The sequence below is a fragment of the Paroedura picta genome, chromosome 5, assembly GCF_049243985.1.
Source record: "Paroedura picta isolate Pp20150507F chromosome 5, Ppicta_v3.0, whole genome shotgun sequence".
In the NCBI taxonomy this organism is placed as follows: domain Eukaryota; kingdom Metazoa; phylum Chordata; class Lepidosauria; order Squamata; family Gekkonidae; genus Paroedura; species Paroedura picta.
This window is the reverse complement of record NC_135373.1, coordinates 105,854,253-105,875,802: the sequence shown is the minus strand read 5'-3', so window position 1 is coordinate 105,875,802 and position 21,550 is coordinate 105,854,253. Positions and strand designations below refer to the sequence as shown.

At 40.3% G+C, this 21,550-nt stretch overlaps 1 protein-coding gene across 2 annotated transcripts in view; it reads right to left on the bottom strand.

The window, feature by feature from the left end:
• Positions 1-1,582: 1,582 nt before the first annotated feature.
• Positions 1,583-21,550, bottom strand: part of NUAK1 (NUAK family kinase 1) — a 75,847-nt gene continuing 55,879 nt past the window's right edge. Inside the window, exons 3-8 of one of the 2 annotated variants that reach the window (XR_013231390.1) lie at positions 15,257-15,408; positions 13,702-13,767; positions 9,699-9,818; positions 9,273-9,405; positions 3,856-6,244; positions 1,583-3,815 (exon numbers count right to left, since the gene is read on the bottom strand). Coding sequence is in view for 1 of the 2 variants with exons in the window: in XM_077339710.1 (XP_077195825.1) it covers positions 5,100-6,244; positions 9,273-9,405; positions 9,699-9,818; positions 13,702-13,767; positions 15,257-15,408 (1,616 nt within the window). In the remaining variant the exon portion in view is untranslated. Of the gene's footprint in view, positions 6,245-9,272; positions 9,406-9,698; positions 9,819-13,701; positions 13,768-15,256; positions 15,409-21,550 lie in introns of both variants that reach the window. The other variant, XM_077339710.1, reaches the window with a different exon arrangement.

Genomic DNA, 21,550 nt, shown 5'->3' with positions numbered 1-21,550 from the left:
GCATTAAATAAAGGGGGAGGGCGGATAAGGGAGATTACAATATGATTTGGCTTGATTGATAAATTATCTGATGAATGTTTCGGATTATAATGTGTGTAGACTGTTGATGTATTAGATACCAGAGACTAGAGATAAAAGAATTCTCATAGTAAGGTTAAGTAAAAGTAATAATCAATTGAAGTAGATAATTGAAGTGATTTTTAAGTTAAAATTTTTTTAGATTTCAATGTAGGGGATGCCATGTTCAAATCACTACTTAGTCAGAATCTCACTTGGTAATCTTGGGAAAGTGACTCTCCCTCTCTCTGCATGTGGAAGTGTGGGAAATCAAACCCTGGTCTCATCTCTTTGCCACCATACCATGCTGGTTGGTGCCATTGGACTCAAAACTTTGTTCAGCTATTTCAGACCAACACAGCTACCCACTTGAATCTATTTTCCAGAGGCAGAATACCTTCTTCTATTTGGGCTGAAATTTTGTGGTAAAACCTAAATAAGTAGGAACTTATTTTTTATTTACTATACTTTAATTTAGAATTTTGATTTTTTTAAACTAAAAAAGTGTTGTTTGTTACCAGCAATCATTCTTTTCTGTACAGCAAGGCAAAATAACTGAAAATAAATCACTGATGAAATTCCTCTTATCAACAAGTACCCCAAAATGGCTTCCAGAATGCAGGAATTGAACTATCAAAGAGCTGTAATGAGTGAAGATGAAATGCTCCTTCTTTTAATGTTTCTCTTCTCCAAGGCAACCTATTTGCAAGCTAAAAGCCCCACTTAAATCATTCCATATCTGATAACAGCAGACAGTTTGCTGCCAATATGTGTCCAGTTACAATTTGGATTATACAAGCATGAACATTTATCTGTTTTTTAAAGAAAGCATAATTTCCACTCTCCCATTTTAGAGTAGGATATCAGGATGTTCCTTGATTAAAAATGAGCTAGATGTATCTGTATCTGAGGCACACCTCCAGAGGAGAAAAAGCACATCCCAGTCAACGATTAGGTGCTGTGTTCTGGTAATAAAGATGAAAATCTAGGTTCTTTTGCTGTGCCAAACTACTCGTAAAACTCAGGTTTCACTGCTCATGCATATCACCTCCCAATACAAATACCAGCCAAAAGTAGATTCAAGTGGATAGCCATGTTTGTCTGAAGTAGTACAACAAAATTTGAGTCCAACAAAGATTTATTTGTGAGCTTTTGTGTGCATTTCACGTATTTGTCTGAGGAAGTGTGCATGCACACGAAAGCTCACACCTTGAATAAATCTTTGTTGGTCTTAAAAGTGCCATTGGATTCAAATTTTGCTGAGACAAAATTGGTGACTCTCCTCTGTGGCACATTTGCTTGAGGAAGTGTTGCAATCCTGCTAAAAACGTTCAATAAACACCTCCCCAAAGCTGTCATCTGCTGAAATAATGGGGGCAGAGGGAAATCAAGATGGCTCACATTTTTACATTGACTTTTTATTTAATAAAAAAGACAGATTAAAAATACAAACACTTTGGGTGATTATCCAGCTTATCCCCTCTGCAAGCCTCATAGAGATCAAACCAGCCAATGAGCAAAATAAACAACCCCCCCCCGCCCCCCTCCCCAAAAAACCAAAGTATTTTTAAAATGATAACATTTTGGCCAGAGCTGTAAAATAATGCTGCACCAATTAAATTACACCAAAATATATTATTATACCTTTGAAATGGCTTTCAGACCAATAAATTAAAAAAGAGACAAATTCAAATAAAAAAGTCAACTTTGAATTACAAAAAAAAAAAAAAAATCCCCCAATTAAATTAAAAAAATACACAACGCTAACAATAACAATGTGCAGTCAAGTGTTTTTCTTCTCCTAGGAATGATAACATGCCAGTAAGTCCCTACAGAACATTTTCCAGTTTGGCAGCAATCAGTCAATCAGTCATTCACATTTGTACGCAAGATGGCAAGCCTGGGCGGCAGCCTAGGCTGAGCTCAGAATTCACGCAGTTCTAAGTCCCTGACAGCAGCAGTTGCAAGTTCCCTTTCCTTTGCTATGCATGTCAATTAAATATTTAATTGAGCTAGATGAACAGCCGGTGTAAGTCAGTACAGTTCCGCTGAAATGAAGCTCTGTTAGGATATCTGAGACAGGTCCTGTCAGAGCAGCCAAGGAGCAGGACTTTACACGCCAGGGCTTTAAGTTAATGCTATGTTTACCTGAAAACGACACTGCAGGTCTTGAGACATCTGTACCATTCTAAATTAATTTAGTGCATGGGATTCAAAACAACGTTCCATGTCCTGAGAAGGTGGACGGCTTAAATACAACCACCGCCGGACTGTATTGAAAAGAAAGGCACGGAGGGGCCTTAGTCAATATGTCTGTATGGTTTTGTATGGATACATTTGTATGGATTACAGAGGAAATCAATTTTGACAAGAGAAGATAATTGGTTTGGTCCAAGAGAAATACAGCTATCTTGAAAAAAAAAAAATGGGGCCATTTTGGTAAACTAGTACTAACCTCTCCTGAGTAGTTTTCTTGTCAGACTGAGAAGTGATAGTGTTACAACACAAGAGGCAGCGTGGAAACAGACAAAATTGTTTTGTTTTTAGCTCAGATATCTTCATGTCTAATTTGGAAATTCAAATTTGGCACTAGTTAGCCAGGGCTTTTGGAGCCCAGATTTAGACTGGGCAAAATTCTGCACCTAGCTAACGTCAAGAAGTTGGCACTGGTTAAACATGAGAACAGAACTTTGGCCAATTACCTGTGGTCGTATGTGAATTCTGACTGTAGAAGAAAGAAAGCTGCAGACAACAGGCATTGTTACTTTAATACCACAACTCAGCTGAAATGAAGGGCTGCTTGCTGTGATAATTGTGACCAGCAATGGGCTAAATGGTTATTGCCCAGGCCTGTCAACCAAATAGTGCCTATTTCAAAAGAGGCTTACATTCACATAATCCAGTAGACCCAAGTGGTACCTTTATGGGAGTTGAAACCTTTAACTTTAAACTATGTCCATGTACACCTCTTTCTCTTCTCCACCTTGAGCCCATTGGCCATACAATATCATCCACAATACATATTACATTCTCACACTAAATAAAGTCTATTCTCACGTTACCATCTCCTTAACCGAATGCTATGTGCCTTCTGAACACTTGCTTCATTCCTTTCGGATGAGGGGTCTGGAATTCTGTGCTAAGAAACCTTAGAATCCAAATTCTTTGACGAAACTAAAAATTTACTGTCTAATTTTTCAGAAGGGTTAGCAAATGTACGATATATTTTAATATAAAAGTGCCTGATTTTGTACAATTTGCATAATGAATTTTTAAAAATAATTTTTTTCTCCTTAAGATTTCTTTCCTCGTTTGGGGGACGGAATGGTAGATCTCACCCTCAGATTTGAGGCTGAAAGAGTTGAATGGAATTAGTCTCACTTGTATCCCTGTCTTTATTGCTTTTAAACCCTCCCCCCTCCCCCGGGGGCTGGACTGCTTGGGGAAGCCTCACATCGCCTATTGTTGCCCCAGCTCCCTACTCATGTTCATAAAAACCTAGGGAATGCCATGAACCGTACTCAGCATGAGCATGACGTCATGTGGATGTGTCCTTTTAATCTGCGAGTTAATTCAAGTAGTCTTTCCCAGTCAAATGTTTCTATATATCTAGAGGTTGCAGGGATTAAGTCTTTTTACTTGGGTTTCATCCTGAACCTTAGATTGAACTAGGACTGCCATATCCTCCTGGGGGATGGTGGGGAGGGTAAAGCTGCCAGATCTTGGCCAGGAAAGTCCTGGATATTTGGAGATAGAGCCTGAGGAGGACAGAAAGTTCTGGATATTTGGAGATAGAGCCTGAGGAGGACAGAGACCTTAGTGAAGTTCAATGCCATAGAGTCCATCCTCCAATGCAGCCATTTCCTTCAGGGGGACTGTTGTCTGTATTCTGAAGATGTAATTCCAGGGGATTCCCAGGCCTCACCTGGAGACTGGCATTCCTAGATCTAACTCAGTGCCTACCTGGTACTGGAAAAGACAGGGGAAATGCCATGAGATACAGTCAGAAAACATCAGGCATGCTTTCATTCCAATGAAATCAGTGCAGCAAAAGGGCTTAACTGCATGAAGTTCAACTGATTTCAAGGTGGCTTCTATTTTGAATAAAAGCTGCCAACACCTTTTCGGGTTGCTCTCTGTGACCAAGAAAACCAGAATGTTGTTGTTTTTAAAAACGAAATGTGGAGTTCCCAAAATTCTGATGAAAGCTACCATTTTGTCAAATTAAAAGCCATGCACTGTGGCTTTATTCTGGCCATACAGATTTCCAGAGCCCTGCTTCAATCTAATCTTTTCTTTTCCAGGAAACAAGGTTGTCTTCTTTCTCTTTCTCAGCTTTCCATTCTCTTACTACATACTACAACCCCTTCTTTCCCTAAATTCTATAAATACAAAGCACGTTCTGCTCAAGTACTAAATACTTTTCACAAGGTGGCACTCTCAGCTGATCGAAAAGCCGTGCCAATCATCGGCTGACCAAGGTACCTGCACCCGTGTGCACAGCACACAGCACTCTGGATTAGAAATCAGAATGTCTGGGTTGAAATCAGAAAATGTCATTAGTTTAAAAGTCTGAACATTTATACGGTCACTTGCAAACTATTTCTGTTACTAAACAGCCGACTAGCAAAGTTATGTCTTTTGCTATTATAGCATTACAGTTTTTCCAGTGGTTAGTGACCTTCTCTGGTAGAAATTCATGTACCCTTTTTCCAGTTCACCTTTTGTCTAGCTTTGACTTACTGCTCCTGGATCGTAATCTTTTCCCTGTCTATTAGTCTGGAGTTTTTGTTTCATACATTATCGTAATTTCTTTGGACATTAGGTAGTATTTTGATTGCATGAGCTATAAAAAGTTGCATAAAGAACATGAGATGAATCTTTTTCATAATGGAACTGAAATGTACCTGCTTAGCCCGTCTTTTCAATGGTGTTTTAACAATGCCAGAAAACTGAATAGCAACAAATTGTTAACTAGGCCAACTCCAATCATAAAGGTACCCAAGACCCTTTTTCCTTCCCGCCCTGCTACCTCCACTCTGTTAGTTAAGTTTGTTACAGATCTCCAGAGCTTTCTTGTAGACCTGAGTGACATCATCCATGTCCGTGAGGAGGGAAAAACTACTGTCACCTGCCCGGTTCCGATAACGCTTCAGATACTGTGGTCGTGAGCGGTTCTGGAGTCCTTGGAAATCTTGGATCTGTAGGAAGTTTTCAGCAGACACACAGCTCCTTATTCTCAGCCTGTTCTCTTGCAAATCCACCAGATCAAAAGAGTCATTGGACAGAATGCTGTCATCGCTAATCACGCTAGAAGGACGGCTGTAACTTTGAGATAATCCATCTCCAGCCAGGACTGTTTCTTCCATAGCTTCTAGCATTGCTGTGTCAGGGTTCACCAAAGCTGAATCTGTGCTTCTGGTGGAATACTTGCTGCTGTGTTTCAATATACCTTTGCGCCTATAGGAATGGCTGTGAGACTCTATTCGTAAGGTCTCAATGACACCCGGGGAAGTATCACTGTTTCCTGACTCTTCATTATGGTCCAAAAGTTCTGAAGATTCACTCCGTTCTGGAGACGAGTAATAACCAGATTCTCTCTGCTGAGTCTTCTTGAGGATTCCTTTTTTTGGCATTAAGGAAGACTGCTTAGTGCTGTATTTACCCGTTCCTTCCCCCTCCACAACGTTCTTAATAGACAAGTTTGTCCTACATAATTCCTGCTCCATTTTAAAAGTGGAGGGTAACACTGGACTAACTACTCCTTCTATGAATCCTGCACTGTGAGATCGATGTTCACTGTTGCTCCTTTTCTTCAAGATGCCTTTTGGCCTCTTGGAGTTGAGTTTGCATGCACTGTCCACTCCTCCTTCCTGGATAGACTGTGCAATGTCGTTTTCCTTCTTTGATTTTTTCAGGGACCTCTGTCTCTCGAGCATGACTTCAGATCCTTTTGGTTTTGAAAGGCACTTTGATTTGGTATCAGTCTCTGGCTGGAGGCCACTAGAACGATGATGCCAGTCTATAAACCGAGACAGCAGAGGAGACTCAGAGTCTTGCAAGGCATCGCAGTCACAAACACTGCTCTTGTAGCCCCAGTTAACCCACCAATGGTTAGCTATGTCTTCAATGGTTGCTCTGCGCTCAGGATTCACCATCAGCATCCACCTTATCAGGCCACGAGCATCTACAGGCAAAAGAAGACCAATTCCATATTTAGTCTTTTTGGCTTTATGACTAAATCAAAAATCTGACTGAGTAGTAATTTAATGTGTATTGACCATAGTTTATAACAAGTTATGACAAAGGGAAGAAGTGATGCAAGAGCCAATGAGAGCCGCAGTTATTCTACTATCTTTAGACCGTTTATGCACTGGGAACTTCACTGCCCCAGCTCCCGTGCAGGAGCACAAATTGGGGGTGGATGAGGTGCACCGGGACAAATGCTCCCCCATGTGGGTGCAGGAGGAGGTGGGGCAACCTGCCACGACTAAAACTCCAGCCTGCAGCCCGGCATGAAACCTCCGGTGCATAAACGGTCTTAGAAGTGCATAGGTACAAAATATTTCTTAGCTGATGATGCATGATATGAAATGCCTGTGTTCCAGCAGCCTGAGTAGCCTCCAGATGAGAACCAATCTCATGCAATACTTTGGAAGTTCAACTGCTATGTCCTTCTTCTCACAGAGATAGTAAACCTGTGTCCAAGCTGTACTATTTTGGCTTGATTCCCCACTCATCCACATGCAGCCAGCTGCATGACCTTAGGCTAGTCCCAGTTCTCTTAGGGCTGTTCTTGCAGAGAGGTTCTGTTAGAGCTCTCTCATCCTCATGTACTTCACAGGATGACTGTTGCAGGGAGGGGAAGGGAAAGGTGTTGTAAGCTGCTTTGGGACTCCTTTGGGTAGTGAAAAGTGGGGCATAAAAAAAAGGTCTTCTCTGTTTCAAAATGTAGGACAAGGGATCACATGCCTCCTATCAGCAGATTTACCACCAGAATGAGAGCTAGACCTATATGCATAGTAGATCTGTAGCAAGCCCAAGTTTACTACCCTAGAGGATGGGATAAAATTTCGATAAAAATGCTTCCTGTTATATAGATGCTCCAAGGAGGCAGGGGACTTCCCCCATTTCCCTGTTGTTATCTTCAGGCTAGCAGAAAATTCCCTTTGGATAATAAGTGGTCTGGCTGATGTGTGACACACACATCCTGAATTCTCTAAACATAGTAATAATGGAGATGTGTTTTCTATTCCCATGTTCAAGATCTGGATCGTGAAAGTGAATCTAACAAAATTACCAAAGAGGAAGTTGCATTAATCTGTTGCAGCCCAAACAATAAGGTGTTGTGTGGTACCTTAGAGACGTAAGTATTTACTGTGGCCTAAGGCAGGGGTAGTCAAACTGCGGCCCTCCAGATGTCCATGGACTACAATTCCCAGGAGCCCCTGCCAGCGAATGCTGGCAGGGGCTCCTGGGAATTGTAGTCCATGGACATCTGGAGGGCTGCAGTTTGACTAACCCTGGCCTAAGGTAAGGTTTCATGAGCCACAACTCACTTTGCCATACATATGAAATGTGGGAGGTTCCTACTAATTTGTACATATTTTATAACATTTACAGATTTCTTCCATGCTGGGGAGGCTTCCTATATGACAATCCAAAAGCATATAAAACATAGCTTTTGAACTACCATAGGCTCTTGGACAAAGGGCACAATAAAAATGTGGTGATAGATATATGTAGACCAATGCTCATAGAGTAGTTATTTTAAAAGCTTAACGAGAGTCAGAAAATAGCAACTGTCAGATATTTCAGAAAATCTGTATCTTTAGATTTGTATCGCTTCCAAAGAGAGAGCAGGTATAACAGGAATGTGAGTCTACCTAGGAAAGAAAACATTAGTGGTGAATGTACACTAAACATTAAGTGAAATTAACTTATTTATATATGTAAAACTTTAAAATTATTATGAATGGCAGAGATAGATCCAGATGCTTGGGCTTGGGTTTGCCTCTTTCTTTGTGTTTCTGCTCTGTGTCTATATTTAGAGGCAGTCCACCTAGACCGAACAGTTCCATTTGCAAAGGCTAACAGATTTTTCATTGAAATCAGCTTGGTTGTGAGAATAAAATTGAAGGGGGGCGAATAATGTTCTAAGCTTGAATGACCCTTTCAGAAGACACCAGTTTTCAGGCTTTGGTGAACATACACAGACAGAGTGCCCCACAGCCGAACAAATTTTTGTGCACCTTTACAGTTCCAAAGTAGTATAGTCACAATTAGTGTTCAATTAAGACTGTAGAGGCTTGAATTCAAATCTCTACTCGTTGACTTCAGGCCTGCCATTCTCTTGCAGGCTAACCAACCTTTCAAGTGCTTGGAGGGAGGGTAGGATAAAATGCAATACAGAGAGAATCTGCATGCTGCATTTCATCAAATGTAGTGGTCACATCAGTGCACAAAGATGGATGAGATCTCTGAGCTTTGTGTGGCCCAAGCAATTTTATAAATCTTAACGAGCATCCAGGATGAAGCAATGTAGATCCTAGAATATAACTATGGCTGTAACTATAGTTTTCCAATAATTGTCAGGTGCATGCTTAGCTGGAGCACATTCCAGTTGAACTTACAAAGGCTTGAACAATGAGTCTGTGAAAAGAAGATGGCAGGCACAGCTGGCAGAAACTACTCCTGGTCACTGCTACCAGCTGACTAAACCAACAGCTTCAAGCCCAAATGATCAAAGTTGATTTTAAAGGAACCAAGGCCCATTATTACCAGTAGCTGAATGGCCAGGAATAGAATGCTGTGTATAGTGAGATATATATTTGTGTTGTGATTGGTCAGACATGCTAACTATAACTACCTTGGTTCTAAAATACTATTTTCCATTAAGGAACAAATTCAACACCTCTTCCCCACTTGTGGTTCTGCCTGGCCAGTGATGCATCAAAGGTATTCTGCTTTAACTGATTCCAGTATGATGGGTCTTGCTCCTGTGAAGGCCTTGGATCTCAAGGAACCAAATTCTGGTACTGAAAGAAGTGAGTGGTCTGTGTTTCAATCGGGCACTTTCAGAATGTATCATCTGCTCTCAATCATCTATTGCCCTGCTTCATCCCCCCTCAGTCTTCGATAAACCAAAGATAAGATAGAACTAACCATCACAAACCCCTATCATTATAATTCAGTGTGTAAGATCCTTTTCATACCTGAAGGCTGTGTTGGCTCACGATATTCTCCACTACTGATCTGCCTGATTAGATTTTTGTGATCAAAGCCATCAAAGGGCATTGTTCCGTACACCAGAGTGTAAAGCAATACACCAAGGGCCCAGCTGTCGACCTAAAACACAGAGACAAGAAACATAAGGGCTTGAAAAGTGGCCTCCTAAAATCTATAAAACCACAAGGACCAAAATAGCCAGCTGGATTTAACAAGGAGCATGCACATACAGGTATTCTATGCAAAAATCGGACACTGGCATGCAAAACAAATGAAAGCAACAGAAGGCAGTTTAAGGATTTCCTGCTTATTTTAGTTAACAAGACAACCCTACGGCCCTTTTTACTGAAGTCAAACCATTCATGCAGCAAAAGTCCTATTCCACATCTTGCTTTGTTTCCCATTTTGTTTACCTCTGGTCCTCGGTAAGGTCTTCCATTGACAATTTCAGGAGAAGCATATAGTGGACTTCCGCAGAAAGTCTGGAGAAATTTATCTTTTTGATAAAGATTTGACAGCCCAAAATCTGCAATCTGTAATGAAAGAAATAAGGAGGATTTCTTGGAAGCTCATTAGAATATAAGGAGGGAAAATTTAAATAACATAAGTATTATGAATTAACCAGGAGCCTTGGCATTTTAGTCAATATTGCTTAAGCCAGGTAAAAGCAAGAGCATACACTGCTGTGAAGTTAAAAAGAGCTTATTTATGTCAGGGTGCGAGATATCTTATGGGATTAGAAAGAGTTTCTCTTGTTTGAGAAGGCTTGTCCTTCCCCTATTATTTGTGGACTATCAGAGACGGCCGCAGCTCAAGATACACTGTGGCAGGATATAGCTTTGCTTGCACAATCAGGGTCTAATCCCTGTATTTGTGCTCAGAAAAGCATTTTCTCTCCACTAAGTCATAGTATCTAGTGATCTCGAAGAATTCTGCCTCCTTTGCTTCTATAGCTTTGCTTTAATTAGCCCATTCATTGGAGTCACTTGTATGGTTTTAATAAAAGATTCCCTACATCTCTGGCAGTCACTTGTATTTTTCCTGCCATCGTCCATTAGCATGTTGTGATGAAGATAGTGTGATTGATTGTGTGAGCTTAACATGGATATGGCTAAATGACTGGAAGATCCTGCTTTAAAGAGTAGAGTTGATGAAGACAATTCATGGGGTCCTTTTCAATCATATACCATTCAGCTACTCATCTTCACTGTGTTGGCCGATACACACACATTGTATGTTCCTTAAAATCATACTGTGGCTGTGATATTTCATGCCATTGCCAGTATATTTAGCAATATACATTGAGAAACAAAATCCAACCTGTGTCCTTGCAATTCTTTAAGAACAGATGTCAGAGAGAAATTCTCAGGGGAAAAACTGTCCCCTGTAAAATCTTCACTGTATACTGAGAACCTCACTGTAAGCAGCTGGTATACAATTGCAGTCTGCTCAGGTTAGGGCTCAGGTTGCAGTTAATTACGTTGAATAAATTCCACTTTCTTATCAAACCACTCTGACTAGCCTACAGGAAGTCCGTCTTAAGCTAAAGAGCAGTGGGCTGTCAGTCCACATTGAATTGCTTCAGTATTAGGGTGTGCAGGCTGGTCCATGGAATTCATTTTAGTTGAAGGGATTGTTAATGTTGGTTCAAATATAGAATGGTATGCCTGTTTAGGACAACCCTTATCATCATAAAGTATTTAAAATGCTACGTGTATGCATATATATGAACATATACTACTTCAGACCAAAATGAGCTGTGTAAGCATTCATATTTTCATTTCTACCACTCAGGGCAAAGTATTTCTATCTTGGCCAACACTCATAATCACAGACTGATGTTTATCAGCTTTTCCCATTAAAGCTGTCATTTCCCCCTCCCCCTATTATGGAAATAAATTAATAGTAGCCAAGATTCCTTCATAATCTTAGTACCTAAATGTATCCAAGGCATTAATTTGCAAAGGGTTTCCAAAATAGGGAGCGGTTGCTGGAAATCCAGACTTTTTTGTATTATCTTACCTTCAAGGAAACGAGTGTTTCCACTACCTACTATAAATGCAATGAAAATTACTCATTATGTATTAAGTTCATACTTCATCTTTTTGGATTTAGTGCAAATTGACACTGCTCCTTCAGTTTACAGCAGTTGGACCATTCTCTCTTGGCCTTTACCAAACACTGCTGAATGACTGACAAAACTTAACTGTTCATAAAATCTCAGATTTGCATAGAACTAATGCTTACGAGCACAGATGAGACCTACAGATTTAATTCTTAGCTTGTTCTACTTATCCTATGTCCTTGCGACAACTGTCTACTGTATGCATTTTTGTCCTATTCTCAGGATTGGTTTTTAATAACACAGTCAATTAACTGATTTAGGAAACTTATCAATACTTTGACTTTGTCTTAGGCTTGCTCTAGCTGTTCATGGTGATTTTGTATGTAGGTAATTTTTCTTCCTCTTTCTTATTTTTCAGCTGAGACAAGCAATTCTTCAGCAATTCCCATGAAAACACTGTGTTTCATCACTTGGTTGAATTCACCCCTATCATTTCTTCTGTACCCTCATGTCTAAATTTCAAAGACTCAGTCCTTGTTTCCTCACAGCAGAGCCCACTCTTCTGCATCTTACTGTCCAAAGGTGCAAAATCACAGGGTCTGCACAGTTTAGTGTCATCCCCACTGATATATTCCAGCGCCCGGAAGATGAACTGAAACTTCCAGGTATGGCAGAACACCAAGGTCAAAACTGGATGTCAATGCTCAGTTCAGGTTCAAATGGGTAGCCGTGTTGGTCTGAAGTAGCACCTTTAAGACTAACAAAGATTTATTTAGGGCGTGAGCTTTCAATGCACGAAGACTGCTTGAACTCGAAAGCTCATGCCCTGTATAAATCTTTGTTGGTCTTAAGGGTGCTGCTGGACTGGGATTTTATAATGCCCAGTTCAGTGAAAGATAAATCTAGGCAGATACTTTGCTTTCGTGTCTTGCAAATCTGGTATTAATATTTCCACTTGCCTATCTGGTTGAATCATCCTAAACATTTGCAAGTAATACGTAGTATGCATTTCATTCTCTGGATAAAATGTATTAAATAATTAATAGATAACAGTCCTATTCATTTATGAAACAGGGCACAGCTAGTCTCCTAGAAACACACACATACACACACACATTTTGGGAAATGAGGCTTCAGATTTATTCAACTTCACATCAATAATTTACAATACCAGATGTGATTCTTTGCTTACAAATATTGTTTAACAAAACAGTGGGGAGGGAGTAGTCTCTGTGATTTATAAAATAAACCACAAAATCAAACTCGAAGCCTTACAGTATCAAGTCTGATAGAAGTTAGTTTTAAATTCAGTTCTGTAGATAAGGCTCAACAAGTTGTAAAAATAAAGCTTCCTTTGAGAAAATCTACAGAGAATAACGATGTGACAGGAAAAAAAATGGAAACTATCATCAATTTCCAACTCTCACATCTTATAAACTGCATCATTGTGGGTGTTCGCACATGGATATATACCTCCTTATCAGGTATATTATTAAATACATTATTTTTGCCAAATGCAGTAACAGTAATTGGGAAAGTCTGAGCATCATGTGGAAAAGCTCAGGATTGGGTTGTTATCTGTTTATGATTTATTTAGGACTGCATATTTAAAGCCATTAACAACAGAGACTCCTCTAGGGGCTTCATAAACATAATAGCCATATCCTGCATGTTCTGAAATCTAGTACCAAGGTAGTAAAGCTTCCATCAGATAAATTATGCACCGATTTTTAAAAGCAGAAGGCTGAACCTGGGAACAGTGCAAATTTCCCAGAACAACATCACATATCTTGTATCACAGCCATTTCCCCCCAAAAAACGGAAGAATGAAAAGGTCATTCCCATGCTTTCACTTAAAATTTTTGACATAGTTATGACATCACCAAAAGCCAATCTAAATGCTATCACAGGGCCTGAAGTTCTAAGGCCATTTCCTAATGAATGACATGTGCTCTGCTAGAGTTTATTTTGAAATTGAGTTTGCTTATTTTTCAGATGTGATCAAAAGGATGAACAGAGTATGCTGGAGGAGACACTTGAACCTTGTAGGCCAAGAACATTTCACGTCCTCAGCAGCGAGCAGAAAACGCCATCTGCTAAGTAAATTTTTGTGCGGAGATTCTACTGTTTCTGCTGTTAAAAACTGCTATTGCTTCTCTTGAGAGGGAAAAGAGACTCCAAATAAGATAAAGCTCAATTTAGTGCTTAAGGCTAATGACAAAATCAGAGAGAGCAATCTCTACCTCCTACTTCTAGACACACTGAATAAGTTTAGTAGTAGCTCTTACAGAACTACTTCTTGCATAAAAGTGTTCCGATTAAGAGACACACAACAACAAAAAGGGCTTTACCTTAATGTTACCATTGTCGTCAAGAAGAATATTTTCCAGTTTTAGGTCCCTATGAACAACCCCATTCTGAAATAGGAAAGAAAGAAAAGAGGTGAGCGTGGACAGAAAAGAGAATTTGTGGGGCTGCTTAATATTGGATGGATTAAAGCAGCGAACCAGCAGGGTGGTCTTCGCATTTACACTTCAGTCATAACACTTGCAGCCTAGTAACTAGTGACAGGAGATGCATTAGTCACTTGCTGTGTGGTTAAGAGAAGAATGACTGGAATCTGTCCACTCACAAAGCCTGTAAAACAGCAGGGGGGGACTCTTTTTGGAACTTAATTCCTACTCTGATCCTTACCTCACTTTGTGAAAGCAATATATTCTCTCTGGGCAAAAGAAAAAAAAAATCTGTCATTGACATGAGTCTTTACAAAAGGTTTCATTCTTCCAGTGCCTGACCTTTTAGGTATGATGAGCTATATCCTCCAAAATATTTCCCTGCCTTTCAAACGTAAGTATGGAGGATTTAACAAACTCTGCTCACGTCACAGTGTTTTCTGGTTAAAAGTCAAGTTATGCAGAAACTGATGGAAGATCTTCCTTGATGTGAAGCTCTCTTTCTTAATGGATCAGAATAATCTTTAAGGGGACAATGCTATTGAAAACAATTCAGTCTAGAAGGCCCATCGTCATACTATCCATTTAACATGCCTTATTTTAATACTTCTGTAAATGACAGTCGTTTCAAATATACTTCCCTATTTTAACCGTGCAGTCCTAGGAATACTTTCTGAAGGGTGTACTACTGAATAGCCCTGGATGGGCTTCTGAATGCACCTGCTTAGAATGGCACTTTTCAGAAACAGAAATGCTTATTTCTCTTGTCACTTTGTGTAGCACTTTTCAGCATGAAGGAGGGATGCCAGCTTCCAGGTGGTACCTGGAGATCACCTAGAATTACAACTCATCTGCAGACTACAGAGATAAGTTCCCCTGGAGAAAAAGGATGTTTTGGAGGGCGCACTCTATGGCACTGTACCCCAGTGAGGTCCCTGTCCTCCCTGGGTTCCATCCGCAAATCTCTAGGAGCTTCTCAACCTGAATCTGGCAACCTTATCCCACCCATCCCCTGCCAGTGACAACCTTGGCATGAAGAATGCTGTATGGTGAAATCCAAAGCAAAGTTTCACCTTTATAAGTCCACTAACTTCAGCACATTTTGGAAGAGAATAACTCTGCTTAGGACAGAACTGTGAGAATTCTTCAGATGAAGTTTGAGGGAGGCTTCATACATGCACTTTTTATACTGCACATCTGCAAACATGCATGCAGTGAACTCCCCAACATTAATACAAATCTGAAGCAAGATGAGCTCAGAAATGTGATTCGCTTACAGTGATATATTGGTGCACTGTGCAAGAACAAACAAATATATACTTCCGAATTATGTGTGCACATGTGAAGCTGCCTTCTACAAGCTCGCATCACTTTTTAAAAGAGGGAAGCCTTGCTTTAGCTGACACAGAGCAGTTTTGCTCTTCTGTTCCCAATCCAAAAATTCTTGGCTCACCTTGTGGCAGTAATGCACAGCAGAAACAATTTGCCGGAAGAAATGTCTCGTCTCCCGCTCGTTCAGCCTTCGCCGTTCACTGATGTAATCATATAGTTCCCCTTTGCTTGCATATTCCATGATGATCACAATTTTATCTTTATTTTCAAATACTGTAAAACAAAACAAAACCCCCCATATTTTAAAGTGCTGAGATTTAAACTTGAACACACACATACAATCCATCAGGAGAAAACCACGTGAGCTCCTCCCTCTTTTTTTTCAGGGGGAAGACACGAAATACTGTTCTGTTCTTTTTGTCTCTATGCATTTTGATTCTTACCTGCTGCAGCATGTTTCTTCCTCGTTATGCCAAAGCTGGGCAGGGAAACCTTGCTTTTATATACATATATATAAACAAAGTAAAGAGCCTCTTGTGGCGCAGAGTGGTAAGGCAGCTGTCTGAAAGCTTTGCCCATGAGGCTGGGAGTTCAATCCCAGCAGCCGGCTCAAGGTTGACTCAGCCTTCCATCCTTCCGAGGTCGGTAAAATGAGTACCCAGCTTGCTGGGGGGTAAACGGTAATGACTGGGGAAGGCACTGGCAAACCACCCTGTATTGAGTCTGCCATGAAAACGCTAGAGGGCGTCACCCCAAGGGTCAGACATGACTCCGTGCTTGCACAGGGGATACCTTTACCTTTACCTTTAAACAAAGTAAAAGAAGTCCGATAGAAAGGAAAGTCCAAAGGAGGGAAAGGCACATTTTGCTGCCTGAGTAATTACTGGTTTTGATGACTTCTGTTAACTCAAGCAAGAAAAAAAATAGCTGAGAAGATATTCTAGAAATACAGTGTTCTTCCACGCACAGGTCCAGTATACATCCAATATATTTAGAAGAGGCTGGTCTAGGCAAAGGAAGTATTTAATTACAGGCCAACCAGAAACTGAACCATTGCCCATTTGTCTTTAAGTATATAGCAGCCTTTCTCAACCTTTGTCTCATTGAGAAACCCCTGAAACATTCTTCTGGCTTTGAGAAACCCCAGAAGTGGCGCCATCATGCAGATTATGGTTGGGAAGCATAGCTGTAAACACACCCATCCAAAGCCCCTCTCCTTCCCACCCTCTCCAGGCCCGTCATAGGCCATTTTGGGAGGAGGGAGAAAGTCAACATAATCATATACGATCATATCACTGATAAATGTTTAATAAATTTATTTAAAAATAATTAACTGCAATCCATTTGGGAAACTCTTCCAGGGACTTCAAGAAACCCCAGGATTTGACAAAACCCTGGTTGAGAAACCCTGATATACAGCCATAATATGAAAAACTCTGATTAACATAAGCACTGGCATGTATTTCATATATCTCAGGCATAACTTGCCTGTTTATCCCAGGTGTGGGGGGAAAACACTCAAAAAATGTTCTTTGTAGCCCTATTTAAGCAATAACCCCCCCTTAAGTAGATAAAATGCTATTTCACTTTAGCTTGAATTACTTAATGATTAGACACAGAGGCATCTATTTCACAATAATAATTTTGCCTTATTATTTACAAGTTTATATCCTGTCTTTCTGCCCTCACAAGGGCCACCAAAGTGGCTAATGAATTTTCAAAATATTTCAAATAAGCTCTTCGGCAGCTGAACTCTCAGCACCATCCCAGGGCAGATGTGGTGGTCAAATGGTTAAAGAGGAGCTGGCTGAAGTTGAATCCATCTAAAATGGAGGTTGTGCAGCTGGGAAAGACTGAGATGCTAGCTGGATGATCAATCTGGAGACTTGATGGTGCCCAGCTGACAGTTGTAGATTCTGTAAGAAGCCTGAGGAGGTGGTTGGATTCTGCACTGGATAAAGAAGTGCCCATGGTAGCACAGTTGGTGTTTTTTCTCTTACACCAGCCTACCAACTGGCTCCTTATTTGTCTGGGTCGGACCTTACCATATTAATTCATGCACCAGTCACCAGTGGACTACTACAATTTGCTGTACATAGAGCTACCCCTGAAAACACTTCAGAGCCTGCAGGCAGTCCAGAATGCAGCTGCCAGGTTGCTGACTGCATCATGGTCAGCGCATATTACTTCAATTCTGTGACAGCAAAAGTCTCTGGATTCAACTCAAGGTTATTGGGGTTGACTTTTAAATCCCTTCATAGTCTGGAACCCTCATACCTATGCGACTGCCACTCCCATTACAATTTCCCACATTCCCTTCAGTCATCTGCTAGGTGCTTCTTGCAGGTTCCTGGCCCAAGGTTGGCTAGGTTAGTTGTCACCAGGTGAAGGGCCTTCTCAGATGTGGAATGCACTCCTAGATGACACTGGTGCCCTTCTGGACTTGTTTACTTTCCACATTGATTTGTTCCAGTGATTACATCCTTATTAACAATGAACTCCTGAAATGGCATGAACTGTCTCTAAATAGATTATAGAGTAGCATCTTCAGCCTAAAATTACACACCATAGCCAATTTATGGTGACCCCATAGGCAAGAGATGTTCGGAGGTGGTTTATGATCTGCAATTTCCTGCCCTCGTGACATGATCCTGGAGTTCTTTGATGGTCTCCCCTCCAAATATTAGCCAGGGCCGACCCTGCTTAGTTTCCAAGATCTGAAGAGACTGGGCTAGCCTGGGTTATCCAGGTCAGGGTCTATAACTGCAAGAGCACATTAATAAATATGGGGTATAGTGCACTGGTGCACAAAATTTTAGCATGATACAGGTTCAAACCTGTGCACCAATAAAGCATACTACCAAATCTCATTTATCTCATTGAATAAAATATTAAATTTAAAATTTGTATATTCAATTAAAAATATGTATATTTCTTGGCCCTGCTACTTTCGATCCTTTAGCTCAGGGGTAGTCAAACTGCGGCCCTCCAGATGTCCATGGACTACAATTCCCAGAAGCCCCATGCCAGCGAATGCTGGCAGGGGGCTCCTGGGAATTGTAGTCCATGGACATCTGGAGGGCCGCAGTTTGACTACCCCTGCTTTAGCTGGTGATGCCTGAAACTAGGGGCTTCGTACTTGCAAAGCAAGTACTTCATTTCTGAGCTATGGTCTCTTACCAAGGAGCTCCATATATATGTCCTGCAGAATTTCCTCCGTATGCAAGGTCTGTAAATATTTCATCCAACACATCTCTGAGATGTTGAAACATCATAGAATTCCCCCCCCCCATTTTATTTACTTCATTTATAGGCTGCCCTTCTCACTAATACTCAATTTAGATTATAAAATATCAAAAGCAATTCAATAAAAAAGCATAAAAGCATAATGATGCAATAGGATTTGAATTACAGAAATCAGGAAACAATGCTGCTGAAAAGCATCTAAGGTGAGTTATACCACAGACAATACAGACTGGATTATTAGGACACCGTAATTTTAAGGGGAAATATGTTTGTTTATTGTGTGTGTGTGTGTGATGTGTTTTCATTCCTTGTTTCTGAACACCTTATTGAAATAGCAACTTTTCGTTTAGGATTTTATTAAAGGATAAAGAAAATATAAAACTGGGAAAGAATTTCCATTCTCATTACCAAAGTTGTGCCTGGGATGAAGTACATTTTGTAACATCATCTCTCTCAGTCTATTATTCTCCATCACAATCTATTCTACTATCATAACTCCTAAATGTAATCTGCCTACTTAACTATATTTAGAAGGCTTGAAATGATGAGCTCAGCTTCTATTCAGAGTACTGCTAATACAGGGACTTCTCTCCATATCTGACTGCTCAGAGCTCTGGAATGCCACTGCATTGAATCCAACTGGACATAATTTTCCCTTTTGAAACCATATTTACTTATCAAAATGGAGAAAACTCCATGGGGCTTGCTTAAGAGGCTATCAAGTTAACTCTCCTCTCCCCAATGCTAATGGTTTACGTACTGCAATGACAGAAGTGCAACCCAAATGGAAACAGGCAAAAAAGACTGCACTACTTTGGCTATCTTCTTAAATAAATTGTTTACTTGCATATGTCTCAAGTGGCCATACAAGTAAATCCTCATCCCTTTAATTCTGGAATTGGAAATGTGACCTGAGACTGTGGCTGTACTGGATGGACTCCTACTTTGGGAGCTGATTTGCATTCCCTTTACATGCAACCCCAGGACAAGAATTTTAGATTGTTGTTTTAAGAGAGGCAACCAATCTCTTCACATTGGAACCAGCTGAATTCTCCTCATGCCTTTGCTCTACATCAGAGCAATCTCCTGAATTAGTTCCAGCGTGTTGACATTCCTTCCATCTGGTGCCTTTCTATAAAACGGTATTTCTATTACTCTTCTTACAGCAGCAAACAGAAGTACCTTTGCAAGGATACAAAGTGCTCTTTTATTAAAGGTCAGCCAAATCAGAATAGTAAATGAGCTTTGTCTTTAATTTTAAGAACACTGGTCAGAATGACATTTTCATTCACCTCGGAACCATATTTAAATCTTGACTGGGTTCTTGCTTTAAGTTGTTGAATTGATGTTTTAATGACTTTATTACATTTAATTTAATGATCTGGCATTTGTGCAATAATCGGTCCTGCAAATCTATGAACTTCTTTGTCTGACCACATTATAATCCAATAAAGCACTTGAGTGCAGACTCAGGTTTTTTTCTTCCCTTACTGGAGTTTAAAGCAGCCCAGAGGAGCCTCTTTCCACTGGGAAAACTGCATGAGTGAAAGAATTACCCTCCCTTTCATCCTTTCCCCAGTACCGCAGCCATATAGCCTTCCCCCCCCCCACACACATACACAGAAGCTTTTTGCAACAAAGCTCCACATCTAAGGACAAAATCACAGGTCCCCAGGATTCTTTGCAGTTTAATCGTAAGAAACTGCCTCACCACAGTATAAAGGGCTGCTAGCTCTGAGATGGAAAATACATGTAGATTTTTGGGGTGGAGCCTGGGGAGAAGAGGGAACTTGGCAGGGTATAATGCCATGAAGGCCATCATCCTAACAGTCATTTTCTCCAGGAGAAATTATCTCCAAGTGCCACCTAGAGACTGGCATCCCTAACAATATCACAAAGCAGGTAGCATTAATTTCTCTAGTGAAATTCTGTTGGTTCATTTTCCTGTGTTCAAAGTCTGCCAGAAAACTCCGCAGCGGATACCCTCCCACCACCAAGCTCTAGGGGTCGCTATGTCAAACTTTGCACAGTGTTCCTTGAAGATTTGCACAGAATATTCAGTCTCACCAGTTAGGGATTTTCCTAATGCAGATGGGCAGTGACAACAGAAAATACAGTTGGAGGAAACATTCTTTTCTATGTAACTCTCAAAAGATGTCTGATGTTCTTTGGATGTGAAAATCATGTGTACCGACCCAACCCACCATTATCTTCTACAAGCTTTTCAGTAGCATGCAAGTAGTTTATACCATTGTGGCATAAAGTAGGGGAGGCAAGCAAATGGGAAGGATTCTTGTGAATGGACAAGTTTTGATATTCGCATCTATATTGCAGAAGCAGAGAATTTCACCACAAGATATAACAACTCCTGTCATTCATATGAACTTTTAGTATTCAAAGCATTTTGTTTATACAGTCTTCTTACAATGTCTTCAAAAGGCCTTCATGATACAGATGAGGAGCTTGAGGATGAAAGAGTGTCATGCTTAAAACTACTTCATGTGTTTATGCCAGAAGAGAGGTTCATCATGGAAATTTTATGATGATTAGTTCACTATCTTTCAGCCTCTAGGGTGTCATGCCACTAGGCATGCGTGTGAATGAGAATTAGCTCTGGGAAACCCATACATATGAGAAATACAAATTATCTTGAGAATACAAGGCAAATTGCCAACAGTGTTATTTAGGTATTAAATTATACTGAATACAAGGATGTCATGGGCGGTGGAGTGTGAGACTCTGGAGATTAATTAATTTTGTACTTCTTTCATTTGTAATCACTAGTTTCCTGGAAAATCTATTTTATAATCAAGTAAAACCAATGGAAATAATGTGTTTAAAGGTTAACAGTTGAAATAAAGAGATAGATAATTGTATTTTTATGCTAAAGTAATAAAACCAAACAGGGATGCTCTGCATTGAGTATACGAGACCAATCTGAATATCTCTCCATATCCAGGATATTTGCTATTTTATAGGGACACAGATATATCATTGAAAAAATACATGCTGCAGATAGTAGGCATAACAATGTAAGACTGAATGATAGGGAGTAGATTTCATGTGTTATTATCATGCATATCATCATACTCAGCGATATGCGTGTTCACACACATACAGCACTTACATTCCATGTATCTGAACTAGATTTCAGTTTGTTTCAGCTGAG